Consider the following 21,920-nt stretch of genomic DNA (forward strand, 5'->3'; position numbering starts at 1 on the left):
CTACATATTGAGAACTAGCTTCAAGAAATGAAAACACATGTCCCTATAAGGTGTGTGTGCAAATTGACAACAGCCAAAAGCTGAAAACACCCTGCCTGTCTGTCCACGGTTAAACCAGATGTGGTAGAGTCATCGGACGGATGGATTCGACAGCGCTAGGAACAGTCGGGTCATGCAGTGCTTGACGGACGACAGAGACCTGTTCTGAGAAAAGCATGTGCAGATGGCCTCCCCGTTGTACGAGCATCACAGAGTGCACCTGCACAAGGCCGCGAGAGACTGGGGTAGGTCAGTCCCTCAACAAGCCTCTTGATGCGCTTAAGGGGCCTGGGAAACACAGGTGGATGAGGCGGGTGCATCATGTTATGGTACCTGTTTGCTTTTTGCTGACAAGTAGTATGTGCTAAAATAAGAATAAGAAATAGAGTAGGGGTGGGCATTTGGGCGGCAGTTAAGATGCCCCCCGAGTACCGGGTTCTAGTTCTGGCTCCGCTTTGAATCTACATTCCTGATAGTGCGCACCCCGGGAGGCAGTGGGTGATGGTTCAAATACTTGGGTCCCTGCCACCCAGGTGGGATATCCAGATTGAGCTCTGGGCTCCAAACTTTGGCTTGGTGCAACCCTGGCTGTTGCAGGCATTTGGGGAGTAAACAAGCAGATGGAAGATCTCCATTTGTCTCTGTCTCTACCTTTCAAATACAATGAAAAAAAAGAGAGAGAGAGAAATATAGTAACATAATGCATGAAACAATAGCATGGTCATTTGTTACCATTTTTAACAATTATTATGTCATGTGATATATGTATGTGCTAGACTTGTACATGACTGCAAGTAAGGTCAGTCTGCACCAATATCACCAGTAATGGGTTGTGCTATGACGTTACCATGGTTACGATGCCCCAAAGAAATAGGGATTTTTCGGCTCCATTGTAATCGTCTGAGCCCATGGTGGTATATGCACTCTGTCACTGACTGAATGGGACATGATGGCACCACACTATGTGTGGCTTGGATGAAAACATTATATTAAAGTGAACAAGCCACACACAAAGGCCACGTACCGTATGACCTCATTATGGGGAATGTCTGCAAGGGGGAAGTTTATAGACAATGGTGATCAGTGCTCGCCTGGGGCTGGGAAGAACTGGAACTGGACGTAGACAGGAGAACTTATTAGGATGATGAACATATACTTAAAAAAAGAAGTATGGTAATGTTTGTACCATGGCTTAAATTTATCAAAAAGTATTAAATAAGGGGGCCGGCGCTGTGGTGCAGTGGGCTAAGCCTGCGCCTGCAGTGCCAGCATCCCATATGGGCACCAGTTAAGTGTCCTGGCTGCTCCTCTTCCAGTCCAGCTCTCTGTTATGGCCTGGGAAAGCAGCAGCAGATGGCCCAAGGCCTTGGGCCCTTGCATCCAGGTGGGAGACCTGAAAGAAGCTCCTGGCTCCTGGCTTCGGATTGGCACAGCTCCAGCTGTTGCAGCCATTTGGGGAGTGAACCAGCGAATAGAAGACCTCTCTCTCTCCCTCTCCCTCTGCCTTTCTGTAACTCTTTCAAGTAAAATAAATAAATCTTTTTTTTATAAAAGTATTAAATAAGATACATTTTATAACATACAAAATATACTTCAGTAAAGGTCTTTTACAAAAATACATTAGCAGACCAGCAGAAGCTACAATGAGCAGAACCAGACCCAGAAAAACTTCCAAAAATAGAACCACCTGACACAGAATACAAATAAAGAACCTCGAGAAAGAAATGTGGCAACCGAAACAACAATTAAGAGCAAAGGTTCTCAGAGCTGACCTGGCAGCACCTGGCTCCGGGTGCTGGGGCTGCTCCCAATTCCAGCTTCCTGTTAATGCAGACGCTAGGAGGCAGCGGTGATGGCCCACGTGACTGGATTCCAGTCACTTATGTGGGAGATATGGATCGAGTCCCTGGCTCCTGGCATTGGCGTGGGCCCAAGTCCCAGCTGTTTCAGGCATTTGGAATTTGGGGAGCGAATCAGCAAACTGGAGTGTGTGTTCTCTCTCTCTCTCTCTCTCTCTCTCTCTCTCTCTCTCTTTCTCTCTCTCTCTCTCTCTCTATATATATATATATGTAATATATATATATAATATAAAATCTGCATCCCAAATTTAAAAAGGTATATTTGAAAAAATAGAACTCCTAAGAATGAATAATAGAACTGAAATTACATACTCAGAGGAAAATCACACAATAGAAATAGCTGAAGGAGACCTCGTGAATTAGAAAGTGAGTCAGATGTATTTACCCAGAACGGAGCACAGACACAAAGACCATGAGAAGGGAAATATGAGAGGCTGAGAGAGAGACACAAAACACGGAGGTAGAAGGTACCAGAGTGTGAGAAGCAGGTGACACGGAGCAAAGACAACATTCAGAGCATTAATGACCAGAAACTTTTCAAATCTGACGAGTCAAATCTTTAGATTCGGGAAGTCCAGTAAATCTCAGAGAGAAACAAAAAAGAAATCTACAATCAGCACATCATAGTTGTACTGTCCAATAAGAAAGTCAAGAAAACATCTACAAAGGGGAGCACAAAGTAAAAACACACAGCGGATGAAAAGGAGAGTCAGTAACTAAAAAACCCTGGAAGAGACTGGCCTAACATAGGATAACATATCCACAGGCCTGTCAGCGTAAGGGAAGAAGAATGTCCACCTATAAATTATACTCACATATACAATGAAATTTTCTTTGCAGATCAAGGGGAAAATAAAGCATTTCAGGTAAACACAAACCGACAGGTATGCTTCCCACAAACCCTTTCTAAAGACATTTATTAACACCAAGCTGAACATCAAGATGCACAAAAATGGCCCCAGGTGGACAGTCTGGGGAGAGGTAAAAGTCACAAGTGACCCGGGTGACTGACTAAAGTGACAGTAATAACGGCTCTCTGGTGGGTGACTCATCTGGGTTCCTCTGAAGGCAGAGACTGGGACAAAACTTCAGCGCACGGATCGGATCGTACTAAGCAGCGCGACCCCAGGGACCAGGAGCAACAGACAGGGCCTGAGTGGCGCAGTGATGAGGGTGCTCACTTGAGGATGACTTAGTAAGCTGGCTGCTCCCTCCCTCAGGACCATCTGCAGCACGGGTGGAGCCACCTGTCCCGCAGGAGCAAGGAGCCATCAACTGCCCCCTCTCCTTTGATCAGAGTTTCATCCCAAGGAGTGATCGTCCCTCGCAGCTCCTGGTTGTACCAGCAGGTCCTCAGGCTGCCCCGTGCCTTGGCCCAATGGAGAAGCCTCAGAGGAGGAGGCAGGAGACGCAGAGGGCGAACCTGGGGTACCCTCAGCTTGTGTCTCCGTGGACCAGGTGGGTAACCAGAAAGAAGGGGTTGCCGTAGCGTCGGCAGAGTGCTCAGGCCCTTGGGCTCACCCTGAGAGCCCTGCCATCGGCTGCCCTGGCTATGAGGCTTTGGGACCTGGTGGGCCACACCAGCACCAGCACAGGATCCCTGGCCTGAGGATGACCTCGTGGGACTTCTCAGGTGCCACAGTCAAACGAGCCAATGCCGCTCTGAACCCCCCTTTGCTATTTCTATGTCCAGATCCTGTTGATTCTGTCCCTAGCAGGGGTGGGGACCGGCCAGTCGGCAGGCCGTAGAAGCCCTGTGAAATCATTGGGTCTGGCCCTGCCAAGGCAACAGCAGGCAGGACTCGAAATTCACTAAATTGAATGCAGGCTCATTTTTAAGTTGATCATTTTGCTTGGCCAGCAAATGATGTTACACATATCCACATGCTGAAGGAATCAAATGCGTGCACCTCCCAGCAGTAGAGGAAAACAACAAAACAAGAAAAACCCAATCAATCCAGACAAAAAGTTGAAAACAAAAAGGCACAGAAAATCTGGACAAAAAGAAAGCCCAAAGTAGCAGAGATAAATTCAAATGTGTTAGTAATTAGAACTTTCCAATTTTGTCAGATTTGATTCTTTAAGACTTAGCTATACGGTGTTCTTTTATGATAGAAAATGATTGAAATTCAAATGATAAAAATAAAAAAACAGGAAAGCACTAGTACTCCCAAAAGAAAGAAATCTCACATTGCTGAATAAATATCAAGCAAAATAACTTTAAAGCAAAAAGAATTATTAAAGAGCAAAAGAATCAGTTAATAATGATAGGAGTTTCAGAGTTATAAAAATTGCAAATTTACACACATTCAATAACACAGCATCAAACATATAAAGCAGAAACTGACAAAGAGGAAGTAGAAAAATCGACCAACAACATGGGAGATGACAATCTCATATTCATTGATTGAGCGAAATTCAGTAATGTAACAAGATTTGAATAACAGATAATTGCTTCATTGTTTTTCTCCTGTGCTTGTTGTTCATTTAACAAATATTTGTACAAAGCTTATTTATTTATTTATTGAAAGGCACAGTTACAGGCAAAGAGAGAGTCAGAGACAGAGAGAGATCTTCCATCCATTGGTTCACTCCCCAAACGGCCAAAACAGCCAGAGCTGGGCCAGCCTGAAGCCAGGAGCCAGCAGCTTCTTCAGGGTCTCCCAATTGGGCCCAGGGGCCCAAGCACTTGGGCCATCCTCCGCTGCTTCCCTAGGTGCACCAGCAGAGCTGGGCTGGAAATGGAGCAGTCAGGATTCAAAACGGTGCCCTACAGGATGCTGGCGCTGCAGGTGGTGGCCCAGCCACCACGCCACGGTGCTGGCCCCCAAAGCTCATTATTTAGTAGGCATAAGGGGTCTAGAGTCAAAGTGGTGTCGTGGATCACTTTACTTAAATGCAAGAACAAATTCCCCACCATCTTTGATGACTCTCATAAGGGTAAGTCCCCACAGAGTGCATGCAAATAACAACCTGCTATCTCCAGGTACTCAAGGTTGCCCTTGTCGGAGGGTCACGAGATCCACTGGTGGTGTTTCCTTGTCACCCACCCTAAGGTGCCAGTCACCATGATTTGGGGACAGAGGCAAATCCAAGCCTGGCTTCCACACACCCCAAAGGTGCTCATGGTGATGCGATTCTTTGACCAAGGTGGTCCACTCACAAGAGGCCAATGTGCAACCCAGCGAAGGTTTACTGGGGGCTGACGCTGCAGCAGCCAGAGGTTCCCCACACCGGGAACTGGGCCTGGGCAGGGAGGCGTGGTGGCACACTGTTGGCATGCGGCACTCCAGTCTGTGCCCGCCCAGTGTTCCAGCTCACCCTCTTGACACAGGACATCCCGATCCACACCCGGCCTGGGGTTCTACACAGGCACTGCTGTTTCTTCTCACATACAACACGCACAAAATGGCTGGCCAGATCACTTCCGCCACCCCAGGAAAGGCAGGTGAACTGCACGGGGGTACTCTGGGCATGCGCACACGCAGCAGGGCGTCAGAGTCCATGTGTGGACGATGCTTGGTCCTGATTGGTTTGGAGCCGGACGGAGCGGCCTGCCGCTGGACACGGACCCGTGTTAGCTCGTGAGGGGTTTGATTCTATGAGCCCTGCTCGCATTCTGTCTCAGTGGTGCTCCTGGGCGGGGAAAGTGGTGTTTACAATCGCTGGGTTCCACAAACAGGACCCCGTATCAGTCTAGGGACACAGGTTGACAGCACCTCCATTTCCATCCAAGCCCTCTCACCCACCGTTAGTCACCGAGTCCGGGTTAACCCCCCTCAAAACGGGAGAATCAGGAGGCCTTGAGGGGCGTGTGTTCTGATCTGTCAAGTGCTCGGTGGCAACACAGAGAAAAGAGAGAGAGAGAAATCTCCCATCTATTGGTTTCTTGCCAAATGCCTGCAACAGCCGGGGCTGGGCCAGGCTGAAGCCAGGAGCCTGGAACTCCATCCAGATCTCCCACATGGGTGGCAGGGATCCAGGACTTGAGCCTCGGGGTGCTCATCAGGGAAGCTGCTTTGGGGCTGTGCTATGGGGTGTGGGCAGCCTGAGTGCCAGGCGTTCCATTTTAATGGGAACAGCAAGGCAGGAGCTGCTTCTCCAAACAGGTGCACTTGTTAGCCATATCATGGGGGTGGGGGGAGGGAACTTCTGGGTAGGGTCACCTCTCTTAGACACACACCCCAATCAGCAAACTGACCCATCAGAGAGACTTTTAGCTCAAAAGGTTTGTGAGAGTTTTGGGATCCCCAAGGCAGCCGCACCCCTCTACATGTAGCAACTCCCGATTGGTATAATCACCTTCGGTGTCTATAAGCATCTGTAGTACCTTTGTGTCAAATGCCAGTGACAACTCTATGCTGTGCAGGGAGCCGCAAGGCTAGGACTTTGAACTGGCTCACAGCCCTACCCACAAAGTCAGCCCAAACCTTTCTTCTCCTTGGAAAAGGGCCAGGCACTCTTCCCCCCGGGGAGATTTTCTACACAGATCCGTTTTCTCGCTGGCATTTGCTCAGAGGTGTGGTTCTGCTTCCTGAACACATACAAGCTCCATGCGAGGCCTGTCGTGTCTTCATTCTTCCAACCAGTACTTACCTGGTGTCTACTATGTGCAAGCAACTATTTTCAGCCCTGGGGATACGGTCAGGAACAAAGCCATCTCAACTCTACAGCTTGTAATCCAAGGAGAAGAGCAGACAAAAAAGCAAACAGAGTATGTTAGATGGCGCCCAATGCTACGGAAGAGAGAGAGCTGGGAAGCGAGCATGAGGAGTGGCAGGAACGGGAGCTCACCATTCGTGGAGGGTGGCCAGGTGCCCCTGGCCCTGGGGGACAGGGGTGCAGAAATCTGGGCAAAGTGGGTCCTAGACAAGAGGAGGCGGAACGCAAAGGGCCCGAAGCTGGAACCTGCCAGCTACAGAAAGCAGTGACTGGACCTGGGCGGCCGGCGCCGGATGCCCGGAGAGAGAGGCACAGGCATCACACAGGGGACGGGAGGGCCCCGTGCAATCTTCCAGACAGGACAGCCTCTGGCTTGCACTCTGAATGAGATGGGAGGTGGCTCCTGGGATCTCTCTAACAGCTCTGTTGAGAACAGACTGGGCGGGTAAGGTGGGGTGGTGGTATGGATGCAGACGGATCATTTAAGAGACAAATGTAAAAGTCTGACAAGACAGGATATGAGTGGTCCAAGTGAGTGACAATTCTGGAAGTGGGGAAAAGTGTTAATATTCTGAGTGGACTTTTTTTTTTAAGATTTATTTATTCATTTGAAAGTCAGTTTCAGAGAGAGAAGAGACAGAAAGAGGTCTTCCATCCACTGGTTCACTCCCCAGATGGCCACAATGGCCAGGATTGGGTCAGCCTGAAGCCAGGAGCTTCATCTGGGTCTCCCCATGGGTGGCAGGGTCCCAAGCACTTGGACCATCCTCTGCTGCTTTCCCAGGCCATCAGCAGGGAGTTGGATCGTAAGTGGAGCAGCTGGGACTCAAATAGAGGCCATATGGGATGCTAGCATCAGAGGCAGTGGTAGCTTAACCTGCTTTGTCACTATACCAACCCCTGGGTGGACTTTTAAAAATTATTACTATTAAAGATTGATTTATGTGAAAGGCAGAGTTAGAGAGAGGAGGAAAGACAGATTTTCCATCCATTGGTTCACTCCCCAGATGGAAGCAATGACCAGGGCTGGGCCAGGCAAAAGCTAGGAGTCAAGAACTTCTTCCAGGTCTCCCACCTGAGTAGATGAGGCCCAAGGACTCGGACCATCTTCTGCTGCTTTCCCAGGCACATTAGCAGGGAGCTGAACTGGAAGTGGAGCAGCCAGAACTTGAACTGGGCCCATGTGGCATCACAGGTGGCAGCGGCTTAACCTGCTGCACCACCACACTGGCCCCTCAAAAATTATTTTGAAAGTATAGTCACCACACTATTATCACAACCAAAAGAAAATGAATAATCATTTAACATTATCAAATACGTAGTCCATATGCAAATGTCCCTGACTGTCTCACTTTTTTTTTTTTTGGTTTGTTAGAATCAATGAAGACAAACATAGTCGGACATCAGCGAAAGCGGTGAAAGCATTTCATGTAGTTAACTACTGAGAGTGGGAGGAAGGGCTGAACTCCATCCTGATCTGCAAAGGGGTGACTGGGTTTCTTCAAGGAGACCAAGGGAGCAGGGAAGATGACCAGAGAGGGGCTCCAGTGGAAAACTATGAAGGGCTGGTCAGTGCAGAGGCAATCAGACCAGCAATTGTGGGTCCTAGGATATTATTATGCATTATTATGTCAGGATTCTATCCTCCACCAGAGATGAGACACAGGCGCTGTTCTTCAAAATGACTTTCCCAAGGCATGGGTTTCAGGCCCTGTAGAAGATACTGCTGAACTGTAGGAGACACAGACCCCTCTCAGCACGCAGGAAGGAATCACAACCCTAAGAAACACTCACAGGGCTCATGTCAGGTGCCAGCCGGAATGAGTGGTCAACCCTGAGGTTTTCCAAATGGGAATTCCCAAGGGGCTGCGTTGTCCCAGTGACCCAGCCCTAGGTGGCCAGCAGGCATGTGAAAGGTCGACTGGGTCTCTGAGTGAGGTTTTTGTGATTCTCAACGTTGGTATCCAAGTGAGACCCAGCCATCCACTTGCCCACTCCCCAAATGACCACAATGGCCTGGCCCAGCCAGGTCAAAACCAGGAGCCAGGAGCTCCCTCTGGGTCTCTCACTTGGGTGGCAGGAGCCCAAGCACTTGGGCCATCTTCCACTGCCTTCCCAGATGCATCAGCAGAGAGCTGGATTGGATGTGGAGCAGCTGGGACTCGAACCAGCACCAATCTAGGATTGCCAGCATCAGAGCCCCTATTGCCATAACGCCAGCCCTTTTTAAATATACATACATATATTAACTGACACATAGTAACTGGGCATATGTATGGGGTACAGTGACATTTCAAAACATGCATACAACGTATAATGATCAGATTAAGGTCACTGGCCTACCCACCACCTCATTTATTGTGGTGGCATGAGGTTTAAAGGTCATAGCAAGATGGCCACTGAGGTGAAAAGGTCATGCCAAGATGGCCGCTGACAACAGAAACTGCCTGGCAACAGGCCGTGATTGGATGGTTTCAGAAACTGCCTGGCAACAAAAGCCTGACTGGCAACAGGCTGTGATTGGATGGCTTTGGAAACTGCCTGGCAACAGGCTGTGATTGGTTGGGGCATAGACCGCCCCTTGACCGGATTGGCTGGTCTTGACTATATAAGCTGTTGTACTAACGGAAAAAAAACGAGTCTGCGGGCTGCTCCTCTCAGGCCTGCTTTCACCTGACTCCCGGGGACTATGTGGTGACTCCACACCTCTTACCCCCACCACGTTCCTCTTCTCAGAAATGAATCCACTGCAACATTGTTGAGAAATCAACTGCAATAATTTATCATCTCTTTGTGTCGGGAAGCAAATGGCATTTCCCCAAATCTTTTGTGCAAGGTTCTGGGTGTGGATTGGATTTCATCAACTGAAATTTGAAAGGTCAAAGTGCAGGCCATCTTTCTACTACTGGTTGATTTCTGCATCCAAGGCCGTGGTGTGAGCTTGACCGTCCCATCTCTCGGATCTGGCGCCCAACCTATTGGCACAGTACGCTGGCTATCTTCAAAACAAGTGTCTGCAATCCAGCTGATTCCCAGCACCTCCATGCATCCCACTCAGATCCAAGACACTCTCAGCTGTCGCCTGGGTGGTGTGGCAGCCTCTGAGTGGGTGGCTCTGCTTCTACCCGTGCCTTCCCACACCAACGAGGGGTCCCCTCTAAACCTCAGTAGCACCTGCCATAGCTCCCTTGCACTGGAATAAAGCTGAAGTCCTTATAGTGCCTTACACGCACCCCTTCCTTTCCCCTCCAGCCCAGCCTCCTTCCCACTGGACCCTCTGCCCAGAACACTCTCCCCACCTCCTCATCCTGATGCACTCCCTCAAAGGACACCCCCTAATGAGGCCTGCCCTACACAACATGCCTCCACCACCCGCTCCCCCTTTTAGACTCCCCAACACTTGTCAGCTTCTAATATCCTATGTGACTTTCTCACTCGGGCTTCCTGTTTGCCCTCAATGGCGTGCACGCTCCACTAGGAGCTGGCCACTGTCTCCTGAGCTCCTACAACTGTAGCTAGCACACAGCAGGTGTGCAGGCCCCACTCTTCACAGCTGAGGCTGTATGGGGAGGGCTCCTGAGTGGAGGAGTGGCAGCTCCCCTAGAGCGCCAAGCCATTGGTGCACGGTGCCATGCGTCCTGGAGGCGCGTCCCACGGCTCACTCCTCTGGCCTTCCGATGAGTCTGTACGTGCTCCTGGATTAAACCTGTCTGCTCAGAATACCCAGAATGGTTTCTCTTTTCCCACAGAACCCTGGAAAACACACGAGATAAAGTCAGCAGGCCAATGGTGATCCATACAATACAGATGGCCATTAACCTATACAGATCCAGCTCAGGAATTTCCGGCTTTCCCAGGTGTGGAAGCAGTGAGTGGGCTGTGCTTTGAGCCTGAGGATTCTCCTGGACTAGCAGCACACAGCATGATCCTCACTGGTGACACTGGGTAGCAGCAGTGGCTGCAGCCCCCAGTGGGGTGAATTCAATGCGTTTCCACTCATGGTGTGTTTAGCAACATAACCCCATGCAAGTCAAGACACACCTATGTTATTTTTTTTTTTTTCTGACTGGGTCTTAAGCATAAATGGGCCAAAGCAAAAGTACACCTGCTGATCAACTTTTGGGAGGATGGACCAGTGACCGTGCCAGTGCAAGGGGACAGGAGGCAGGCCTCAGAGGAGCTCAGGGAGAAGCTGGCTATCCTGGGGCATGCATCTCCCTCAGGAGACACCTCTGAGAGCCATCCCTACTCAGGCTCCCAACTCCAGAGGCAGGGACCTGTGTGGCTGAGCCGCAAGCTAACAGGAGCTGCAAATGCCCCCTCTGTCACGAGGAGCAGAGGCCTGGCTGTGGACACATCCTGAGCAAGGGGCGAGTGAGGCCCAGCAGCCCAGGCTGAGCAGACTGGCTGCCTCTCCTCCCTGGGCACCAGACCTTAGGAATAAGCCACTTGTCCTGCAGAAAGCTCTCTACTTCTGAGAGCCCAAGTCAACGAGACCAGGTGGGCCGTCCCGAGAGAATCACAGAACTCAGCTGGCGCGGAAGGATCCGACAGACAAGATGCTCGTTCACACGGAAGAACTGCACAGCTGGGCTCCCGGCTGTGGACTCTGCATTCCTGGACGCAACCACCCTCGCACTGCTGTACTGGACACGAGCAGACTTTATCCCCTCGCCCTTACGCCCTAAACAGTGGAGCCAGACAACTACTCACACAGCACTCTCGTTGTGTTAGGTACTGCAAGTGATCCAGACATGACCTGCAGCACGGAGGATGTGTGTTGCTTTCAGGCGATACTGCATCATTTGATACAAGACTTCAGTACACAACAGTACACAACTGTTGGTATCTGCCTATGTTTAGGGGTGTGTCCTGGAACCCGTTCCCCCTAAGACCCCAAGGAACAATTCTATACCCTCATGAGTGGACACAGGACGGCGAGCACTTGGTGCAGTGGGTGAGTTGTGCCTGGGATGCCTGCGCCCTGTATCAGGGTCCTGGGTTTGAGCCCCCTGCTCCACTTCCGACTCCTGCTTCCTGCTAACGCGCGCCCTGGGAGGCGGCAGGTTTTAAGTACTTGGGTCCTTGCCACCAAGTGGAAGACCAGGATGAAGTTCCTGGATCTTGCCTGGTCTAGGCATTTGGGAGTAAATCCAGCAAACGGATCTTTGTCTGTCCGCCTTTCAAATTGAAAAGAAAAATTTTAAATGGTAAAAAAAAAATCCTTCTCCCAGGCCCAGTGCCAGGGGGTATGCTGGTCTACCCACCCCCCTTGCTAGCACCTGGAACCAGGAGAGTGGCCCAACTCCAGCTGCCAGTCTGCCGGGGTATGTGAAGGAGATTCCTCCTTGACCAGAACAGGAGGAGAGATCTTTATCACTGTCCACTCTGCCTCCTGCTTTGAACACAGCTATTCGGTAAAATGATGCTCAGAGCTGTAGTAGCTCTGATTTGAACCAATGAAGATGTCTAACAGATTAAAAAAAAAAAAAAAGCTTGATAACACTTTGGCTACCGTCCAACTCAGGAACCATCTCTCTCTCCAAACTTCTTGCTGCACGAGATAAAGATCCTCACTGTGTGAGCCACTGTCAGTCAATTTCTGTTATTAGTGCCAGTGACTTCCTGTTAGAGGCACTTATCTGTCTGGCACCAAATAAATGCTTCATGCTCACTCTAATTTAAAAGCAACCCTTTTTTTTTTTAAAGCTATTATTATTTCACCCTTAAACAAAATACAAGAAATATGCTGAGCTTAGGGAGGCTAAGTGACCTCATTGAGGCCAGATTCAAACTCTGACTCTGAAGACGAGGCTGTCAGTTACTCACAGAGCTAAAAAATGAACAAGCCCACCGTTCTCCCCATCTGACAAAGTGTACACACAGATGCAGGTAGCGAGAAATTTGCACCCATTTGCACTCAAGATAGGAATTTTGCTTTGGGCTTTTCTCCTGTTATGTGCACACATTTATGGTGGAAATGTATGCTTCAGACAGCCAAGAGAGCGGGCCTGCCTTCCCCACCCCTCCACGCGCCCCCACCCCCTTTTATTGATGACATCTCATTTGTGCATCTGGGATCTCGAGAAAGGACCTGGTTGTGAGGTTCAATTCCAAAGATTTGACATGGGGAAGCAAACATGCAAGGGGTCAACACACTTCCTCGGACGTTCTTGGAAGAGTCAAAGGACTAAGGACTTGTAAAATAGCAGACGCGTAACAACAGGGGGCACCGGGTTAACACGGAAGGCCAAAGGGTATTTCTGAACCAGAGAAACAGCAGAGGGGACTAAAGGGGAGTCAATGTGCATCAGCTACTAGAAAGAAAGTGCTGGGACCCGGAGTTAACCACGGCTGTCTTGGGGAGCAGGCATTTCGTAGTGGTTAGGATGGCCACATAACGTATCGAGGACCTGAGTTCGATTCCCAGTTCTGGCTGCGGAGTCCAGCTTCCTGCCAGTGTGTGCCCAGGGAGGGAGGGGGGCGGCAGTGCTAGTTCCACTGCCTGGATTCCTGCCACCAAGGGAGACCTGCACGCAGTTCCCGCTCCAGGAGTTTGCCCAGCCCAGCCCCAGCTGTTGCAGGCATCTGGGAAATGAACCAGCAGATGGGCGCTCACTCACTGCCTTGCAGATGACGACTTCTTGAAGGGCTCAGTCTCAGAGCACACGGGCCTCCCACGAGCTGCTTCCAAGGAACACTCCTGCTCCAGCTCTTCACCAAAGAGGAAGCAGAACGGCGCGCTCCAACCGAGGCTGAGGAGGGGCAACCAGGCCGCCAAGCATTCAGTCCCCTCAGGATTGCTAGCTGTGCAGACCTGGGCCTCGGCAGGAAAAACCCGAGGAAATAACAGGTTGCAGCAGCAGAAAAAGACCGGAGGGAGACTTCTAGAACCCCTCGTGCCACCGGGCAGGCAGGAGGCGGCAGCTGTGGTCCCTCCCTGTCCGAGGCAGCTGTGCCCACCCAGCTAAACCGAGCGACCCTCGGCCCTGCTGACGAGGGGAGAGGCACAGAAGCTCCTCCGCCCAGGCCTGTGCAGGGCCCAACACCTGCTGAACAAGCTCCCAGTCCCACTGACTCAGCGGCCGGTGTGGCAGCTGGGAACAGGCCTGAGGGGACGCCCCCAGTGAGGCTGGCCAGGAGCTGGATGTGCCTGCCAAACTCCAGGCTGCTGGAGTGGAAGGCCACGTGTCAGCAAACCCCTAACTCCTGTCTTACCAAAGGTTCGCTTTTTGTCAGCAGGATTTGACACAGTGCGGTAATCACCCTCTCTGAGCGGGCCCAGGAATATTTCAACAGAAGCTGCAGGTGGCTACGTAGGTCCTGCAGGGAATGAATCCTGGGCCCAAAGGTATAGGGTGTGGCGAGGAACCTGACTTCTTCCTATTCTTCCAACGCCATCTTCACCCGGTAACGCACAGGAAGCACCTGTCTAAGAGTACCCAGGGAAAAGGGCCAGGACCCAGGGTGAGGAAGATGAAGGGAGAGGGGCAGGCGTTCAGCCTAGCGGCTGAGACCCTCGCATCCCGCACTGCAGGGCCCACGTCCAGGCCCCGGCTCTGGCTCCTGACTCTGCGTCCTGCTAACGCACACCTTGAGAGGCAGAGGCGGCAGGACGGCTCGAGTGACTAGGTTCCTGCCACGCGCGGGAGGCCCAGACTGCGGTCACGGCTCCTGGTTTTGGCTCTGCGCGGCTCCAGCTGCTGTGGGCATTTGGGGAGGGCCGCAGCGGATGGAGCTCTGTCTGTCTCATAAACAAGCAAAATAAAGAAACAGTGAAGGCACAAAAGCGGGGAGTGTGCGGTTCTAGTCACTTCGGAGGGACAGGCAAGCTCTACGTTGCATGAACACGGACTCAAGCAAGGAAAGGGAAACAAACATTTATTGAGCGCCCACCAGGTACACGTCTGGCTGCGTGCCACCTACAGAGCTCCATTCGACCCTCGCGCCAACCCCGCGAGGCAGGTGCTAGCCCCACTTCCGTCAGATGAGGAACGTGAGGTTCAGAAAGGTTAGGATGGATGAGCCGGGCCCGAGTCCTCAAGTCCAGACTCCACCTCTGCTCTCTCCCACACGGCCTCGGGGGGGAGGGCCCACGAGCAAGGCCAGGCCTTTCCGCGCCCTGCAGGCACCGAGAGGAGGGGCCTGTACTTCCCCCACACCCTCACCGGAGGATGCAGCTGGCTGAAGATGCTAAGATATAAATACAAAAATAAATAGCAAGGACTAGGCCCCAGCAGCAAGGATGTGCCACATCCACACTGCGGGAGGGAGCCCCAGGGGCCCCGGGGTAGAAGTGGGGCGCCAGCTGCCAGAGGCCCGAGTGGGCAGGCCACACAGCCCCCTCTGGGCCACAGACTCCAGAACAAAACGCCTGCGGCAGGCAGCAGCCGTGGGCAGGCGCGGCTTCCTCCATCTGCTGCTCAGCGGTGCTTGTGATCCAACAGGGACTCGAAGTCAGGGGAGCAGACGAGCTTGTGCTTCACGTGGCCCAGGACCGTCAGATCCCCCGTCCTGCTGTCTCCAAGGCCCACGGACACCAGCTCCTGCCAAGCGACAGTCAGGGTGAGAACCCCCAGCTGTCCCTGGGTCAGCGGCTCCCGTCCTCGGGGCTCGAGCCCTGCCCGCCTCTCCCTGCGGCACAGGGTGCTCACCTGCAGGAAAGAGCAGGCGGTCCCCATGGTCACGTCCAGAGTCACCTTGCCCAGGAGGAGCTGCACCTTCCCTGATCTGCGGATGAGCAATTTGCCAACCTGCCCCTCCGTGAGGTCAGCCAGGCTACAGGCGTTCTCTGCCTGCCTGGCTTCCTGTGGAGAGAGGAAGGGGGTGGAGACTGGGCAAGGAGCTCTCTCCTCCACCCTTCAGGAACAAAGCCCAGTCCATCTCCCAGAGGAAGGCACCGGCAGCCCAGACCAGGGTAAGGCCCCCAGAGAGGGCCTTTTCCAAGGGCAATCTGCCATCGGTTAAGACAAAACCTGGGGTCGGCGCTGTGGCGTAGTGGGTAAAGCCACAGCCTATGGTGCTGGCATCCCACATGGACGCCGGTTTGAGTCCTGGCTGCTCCACTGCCAATCCAGCTCCCTGGGAAAGACGGACCTGGAAGACGGACCAAGTGCTTATGCCCCTGCACTCACATGGGAGACCCAGATGAATTTCCTGGCTCCTGGCTTTGCCCTGGCCCAACCCAGGCCAGGCCATTGCAGCCATTTGGGGAGTGAACCAACAGACAGAAGATCGATCTCTGTCTGTCTCCTTCTAACTTTTTCAAATAAATAAATAAACCTAAAAAAAAAAAAAAAAAAAGGCCAAAACACACAGCAAACAAATGTATAAAACATCAACACCTGGGGCTGGCACTGCAGCATAGCACGTAAAGCCTCTGCCTGCAGTGCTGGCATCCCATGGGTCACCAGTTTAAGTCCTGGCTGCTCCACTTCCAATCCAGCTCCCTGCCAATGGCCTGGGAAAGCAGTAGAAGATGGCCCAAGTGCTTGGGTCCCTGCCACCCACATGGGAGACCTGGATGAAGTTCCTGGCTTCAGCAAGGCCAAACCCTGGCCACTGTGGCCACCTAGGGAATGAACCAGCAGACTAAAGATCTCTCTCTGCAACTCTCTCAGATAAATAAATCTTTAAAACAAACCAACCAACAGCTGAAGCTAAGGGATGGGACACAGGAGTCTCTGCCCTTGTAAAAGATGTAAAAATGATTGCAGGGGCTGGCGCTCCGGTGCAGAGGGTTAAACCACGGCATCTCATACAGGTGCCGGTTGAAGTCCCAGCTGCTCCTCTTCCGATCCAGCTCTCTGCTATGGCCTGGGAAAGCAGTGGAAGATGGCCCAAGTCCTTGGGTCCCTGCACCCATGTGGGAGACCTAGAGGAAGTTTATGACTCCAGCCTGGCCCAGCCCTGACCATCACAGCCATCGGAGGAGTGAACCAGCAGATGGAAGATCTCGACCTCTCTCTCTCTCTGCATCTTCCTCTCTCTGCAACTCTGCCATTCAGCTAAATAATTTTCAAAAACAAAACAAAAAAAAACCCTCTGGAAAATGAGGCTTCCTGTGGTGCAAAACAGTCTGAAAGCCGTGCAGTTTTTCATAATGTGCACTTCCCATGGATTTTTTGATGACCACTCATATGCATGGACTTCAAGATTCTTCCGCACCAAACTAAGCTTTGTTTAAATTTCCATTTTCCACAAGCTTTTCCAAGTTCGCTTGTATGTTTGAAACTGTTCATTCTAGAAAGCAAGCGCACGCACACGAAATCGGGGCCGGCAGTACAAAGCCCCCAGGCCCTGGCAGGTGCTGAGAGCGCATGCCTGTGCCTGCACGCCTCGGCGAGGGCGGCGCCTGCGCTGTCACCTTCACCCCACCACCTCGGGCTCCCCCAGGGCTCCCCGGGACGCCTACCCGGTCCTTCTCCTGTTTGATGACCACCATCTGTCCGTCCTCGCCCTGCACCTCCGTCTTGATGGGCTTGATGTCCTGGGTGGGCGGCTGGCCGGGGAGCGTGTCTGGCAGCTGGAGGAACAACAGTTCTTCCTCCTTGGTGAGGCTCAGCTCCCGCAGCAGCTCTGCCACAGACACGTCTTTCGGGAGGCCTGGCGTCCTCCTGGCTGCTCTGGGAGGAGCCTTCATCTTAGCCTCCTCCTCCTCGTCTCGTGGCTCCTCTTTCACTGCCCAGAGTAACAAACACAGAGGAGATATGAAGTGAGCGCTTCCATGCCACTCACTGCCCCGTCCACCCCACTACCACTCAGCGAGGAGCCGCGGGGAGACTGACAATGGTGAGGGGCGAGAGAGAGCAGCTCTAAGAGCTAGGCAGGGTTGTCGGAGGTGTGGCCCATGGGCCAGGTCAACGCGGGAATCCTCCGGGAGTGTTTATATATAGTAATATATTTATAGTACGAGTGTCCATCTCACACGTATGACAGGTGGAATGGGACAGGGCCTACCCAGGAGCAGCAGCTCGGGGCTGGCATGAGGGATACCCGGAATACCTTTCACAGAGGGCACGTCCACCTCCATGTCCTCCTCCTTGGGGCCGGCCAGCCAAGGCTTCACATCCTGATCCTCACTCTCCTCCTTAAACAGCCAGCCCGAGTGCGCCAGCGGCAGCTGCACAGGCATGTTCCGGGTGTCGTTCCGCAGCCCAGGGTCATCGATGAACTGCCAAGGCAGAGCTGTGGGGTCACGGGCCGCTGCCCCTCGCTCCTCCCATCCCCGCAGCCCCCCCCCCCCCCCCCGCCCCGGCACCCACGTCATCTTTCTCCAGCATGCGCAGGATCTGCTTGGTCTCCTCGTCCGTCTCCCTCTTCTCCTTCTTGATGTTGATGATGTGAGAGGGACCCATATCCGACACATCCACGGTCTTATCCCAGCTCCCTGCGGGCAACCACCCTGTTCAGCAGGAAGCCGCGAGGCGCAGCCAGCCGGCAGCGGGCACTCCGTGGCTGTGGCCCGCCTCCGTGGCTCTGGCCCCGCCTCCGTTCCTGACCCCTTCCTTGTACCTTTCTTCTTCATCATCTCAGCAGGTCCTTGCTCAAAGATGGAGTGGGACTGGATGACTTCCGGGCGGCCCCGGCCCCGCCCATGCCACTCCCGCTGCCGCTCTCGGTCCCTCTCCCGTTTCTCCTTCTTCACTGTGACCTCCTCCTTGGGCCTGGAAGAGACGGTGGATGCTGGGGACCACTTGGCCTGCCTTTGCCATGCCACTCCGCCAACCGAGCAGAGTCTGTGGGGCACTGCTGCCGCCGGCCAGAGCCCCACTTGGAGGCCAGCACCAGTCTCACTGCCCAGATGAAACCTTTCACTTTGCTGGCCTTTACCTGCTCACCCAAAAACTTTTTTTTTTTTTTTTTGGCACTGACTGAAAGCAGCAAGGCTATAATGCAAAGGAACGTCAGGGCAAGCGTGGTCACATCTGTCTGAACCTCCTTCCTGCCACGGGATGTTTGGATAGTTACAACATCATTCCCAGGCCATACACAATCATCAACTTACATTAGCTGCCCCTAGAGTTACTGAATTGGGAGTTCTGCCCACGGCTGCCTTGGCAGCGTCACACCAGATTTCGTGGGCCACAGATGGCCTGCAGGCCAGACACTCCCCACCCCAAATTTAAACTGTTGCCTTTCAACTCTAGCTGCAAGATAGCGTCACTCTGTTTTACGGCAAACTAGTCTAATCATAATTTCTAGAGATGCAGCATTGAGGATCTGTATTTTTTGAAGCCCTGCACATTAAGAATCACCTGGCATCCTATATCGGTTTTGGTTTGAGTCCCGGCTGCTCCACTTCCAATACAGCTTCCTGCTAATGTGCCTGGGAAAGCAACTGAAGACAGCCTAAGTGCTTCGGCCCCTGTACCCATGTGGGAGACCTAGAAGCTCCTGCCTTCCGCCTGACCCAGCACTGGCCACTGAGGCCATTCGGGGGAATGAACCAGCAGATAGAAGACCCCTCTCTCTCTCTGAACTCTGCCTTTCAAATAAATAAATTTAAATAATAATAATTTACAAAAAACCACCTCATCTGCGAGCCAGGGTTAACAATCACTAGCACAAAGAACGGACTCACAAATTTTTACACTTATGAGCCATAAGCTAGTTACTTCCCCCACAGCCCCAGGCTCAGAACAAAGAAACAAAGGGCAAGTATTCAGGCCTGGTTACTTACTCTTCCTTGATCTTCCGGCTGATGATATTTGGGGTGAAAGTTTTCTGAAAGCAAAATTCAAGAGTCACTGACTTGATCCGTTCTGACCCCCCAAAGGGCAACTCCTGGGGACCAAGCCCACCCTGAGGCCCTTCTGCACACACTGCACTGTCGTCACACCTTCACACAGACACACAGCTGCCACGGCGGCAGCACAGTCACACGGGCAGCAGGGAACCCAACACCATCCTAACTAGCAGCTTCGGCTTCTGCCCTCTGAGAGCTCCGCCAGCACTTCCAAACGCAAAGAAACCTGTCTGATGTCGTCTCTCGTCTCCAATCTGCTACAGGGGCCAATCAGCACCACAGGCAAACAGCTCTCGCTCAAGGCTCAGGCAGGGAACACAGATCTGCCAGCACTCACAGAGGACATGGTTAGACTGGCACCAGACTGGCCCGAGACACAGGTCAGTCTTTCAAAACTGGCTGCTGTCTGTTCTGTCTCATTCCCTGTCACCCCCAACCCTCTCAGAGCTCCTCACATCCACAGTCACGTGGAAAAGGGCACCGGGACCCAATGCCACGCCCAGAATCTACCAGAGGATTCTGGGACCCTCTCAAAACTGACAGCGGGGTTTGTGCTTATCTGGCTATCTTAGGGTTCTTAAAGGGGCTCCAAACACACACTAAGGGGTCAGCGGGTCAGTGTGTGGTGCAGTGGGTTAAGCCTCTCCCTGGAATGCCAGCATCACACTGGGGCACCAGCTCGGGTCCTAGATGCTCCACTTCCCATCCAGCTCCCTCTAATGCACCTGGGAAGCCAGCAGAAGATGGCCAGACGCAGTTCCTGGCTCCTGACTTCAGCCTGGAACAGTCCGGACCATCGGAGCCATTTGGGGAGTGAGCCAGCAGGTGCATGCCAGCACTCTTTCAAATGCACAGCGCATTTTCTACAACACACACGCACGCACAATGAAAGTAAACCCTGCTGTTTGGAACGTCTGGAACCAGGCGTGATCCTATGAAAACCACCTCAACAGCTCGTGGCCAGCACCCAGACTTGACTGAGCCCCAACACCGCGCCCAGCACACAGCAGGCCACACAGGGGCATGCGCTGAATCCGGGAGCCTGGAGTGCCAAACAGCTGAGTGTCTTGAGAAACGCGCTGGGCGGGTACCTTCTTGACTCCCCCGAGCGTGAGGTCCCTGGAGCGGATGGAGGGAAGGCGGCCCGGCGTGGGAGGGGGCGCAGGCCGCCGCCCGATGAGCCCCCGGGCCCCTGAGAGCAGGGGCCGGGGGGTGCCCGGAGCGCTGGGCTCGCCCGCGGCGCTTCCTTCCGACATGCTGCCTGGGAGAGAGAACGGGCGACCCGGTCACCGGCCGAGGCGGACCCGCGAACCCGGGGCGGAACCCCACTCACGTGGCGGGCCGCTCCCCTGCAACCCGCCCCCGGCGCGTCCCTCGGGTTGCGTCTCGGCTCCTCCCCCTCCCACGTGGCGAGGCGCCCCGGACCACCCCGGCCGGAGCCCTGGGCTCTAACCTGCCCTCTCCTCCGAGCCCCCGCCAGGCCCGAGGCAGGAACGCACACGCTGCCGGGGCTCCGCAACCGCGCGTGCCCGCTTCACCGCCGACGCCACTCGCCGCCGACCCCTCGTCTCCGCGCCGGGCGGAAGTCTGCGTGGCAGCGCCTGGGCGCCGCCATCTTGCCACGGGGCGGAAGTGACGTGTGGGGGCGGGGCCAGGCCACAGTATTTATGAGGCGGCGTCTCGCTGCCCTCCGCCTTCTCTTCCCGGTTCTTCCCGGAGTCGGGAAAAGCTGGGTTGAGAGGGCGAAAAAGCTGGGGTGAGGGGGTCGGTGCGGGCTACGTTACGGGGCGGCGTTTGCGGGTCGTGGCCTCGGGCCAGGGGTGGGGGCGCCGAGCTGCAGGCAGCGCCTTGGCGACCCCCACCCCGCGGGGCAGTGGGGCCGGGGGCGGAATTCGCCGCGACTTAGCCGCTCGGAGCAGTGGGGTCGCGGCGGGGTGGAGCGCGGGACCCGGCTGCGGGCGCCGTGTGGTGACCTTGGGGCGGTCACTGCCGCGGGGCCGTCTCCGGAGCGGCTGCCCCGTCCCCCGTTCTGGGCTCGGGGTCGCCGGGGTCCTGGAGAGAAGACGGAACCCGAGCCTGCCCTGCCGCGGGAGGGACCGATCCCATCAGCTTCCGACGTGCTCGGCCGTTGTGATTTGACGGGAAAGGTGCCCTTCGGGGATGGCCGGAGCTCTGGGGTCCTGCAAACGGCTCCTGGCTTCGGTTCCCATCCCAAATGACTGTAGCCCCCTGGGCTAGGCAGAAGCAAGGAGCCTGGGACTCCATGTGGGATGCTGGTATCACAGGCAGCAGCCTGGATTTGATTTTTTTTTTTTTTTTTTTGGTAAGGCAGAGTTACAGAGAAGTCTTCCATCCGCTGGTTCACTTGCCAATTGGCCACAAAGCTGGGATCTCCCACGTGGGTGCGGGGGCCCAAGGCCTTGAGCCATCTTCTACCACTTTCCCAGGCACATTAGCAGGGAGCTGGATCGCAAGTGGAGCAGCTGGGACTTGAACTGGCGCACACTGCAGGCAGCGCCTTTACCCACTAGGCCAGAATGCCAGCCCAGGGACTGGATCTTGATTTACCTGTTTCCCTGTTTGGATATTTGGGTTTTTTTTTTTTTTTTTTT

The 21,920-nt window shown here is 53.7% G+C and overlaps 1 protein-coding gene across 1 annotated transcript; it reads right to left on the reverse strand.

Annotated features, from left to right (window-relative positions):
- Window positions 1-14,424: 14,424 nt before the first annotated feature.
- POLR3D (RNA polymerase III subunit D) lies at window positions 14,425-20,897 on the reverse strand. Its single transcript, XM_062199398.1, has 9 exons — window positions 20,762-20,897; window positions 20,400-20,569; window positions 19,243-19,286; window positions 18,075-18,226; window positions 17,825-17,949; window positions 17,565-17,733; window positions 16,975-17,240; window positions 15,215-15,367; window positions 14,425-15,106 (listed from the first exon to the last, which is right to left on the reverse strand). The coding sequence occupies exons 2-9, from the start codon at window positions 20,562-20,564 to the stop codon at window positions 14,984-14,986; spliced, it is 1,197 nt and encodes a 398-aa protein (XP_062055382.1). The 5' UTR covers window positions 20,565-20,569; window positions 20,762-20,897; the 3' UTR covers window positions 14,425-14,983.
- Window positions 20,898-21,920: the final 1,023 nt, after the last annotated feature.

The sequence above is a fragment of the Lepus europaeus genome, chromosome 8 (assembly GCF_033115175.1).
Source record: "Lepus europaeus isolate LE1 chromosome 8, mLepTim1.pri, whole genome shotgun sequence".
Classification (NCBI taxonomy): domain Eukaryota; kingdom Metazoa; phylum Chordata; class Mammalia; order Lagomorpha; family Leporidae; genus Lepus; species Lepus europaeus.

Excerpts from the sequence above, each read along its gene's own strand:
- POLR3D (XM_062199398.1), bottom strand. The coding sequence starts at position 20,564 with ATGTCGGAAGGAAGCGCCGCGGGCGAGCCCAGCGCTCCGGGCACCCCC. Across the intron at positions 17,734-17,824 it reads GCATGCTGGAGAAAGATGAC|TTCATCGATGACCCTGGGCT; the intron begins GTGGGTGCCGGG and ends CTGCCTTGGCAG. Across the intron at positions 15,107-15,214 it reads CCGCCTGCTCTTTCCTGCAG|GAGCTGGTGTCCGTGGGCCT; the intron begins GTGAGCACCCTG and ends GTCGCTTGGCAG.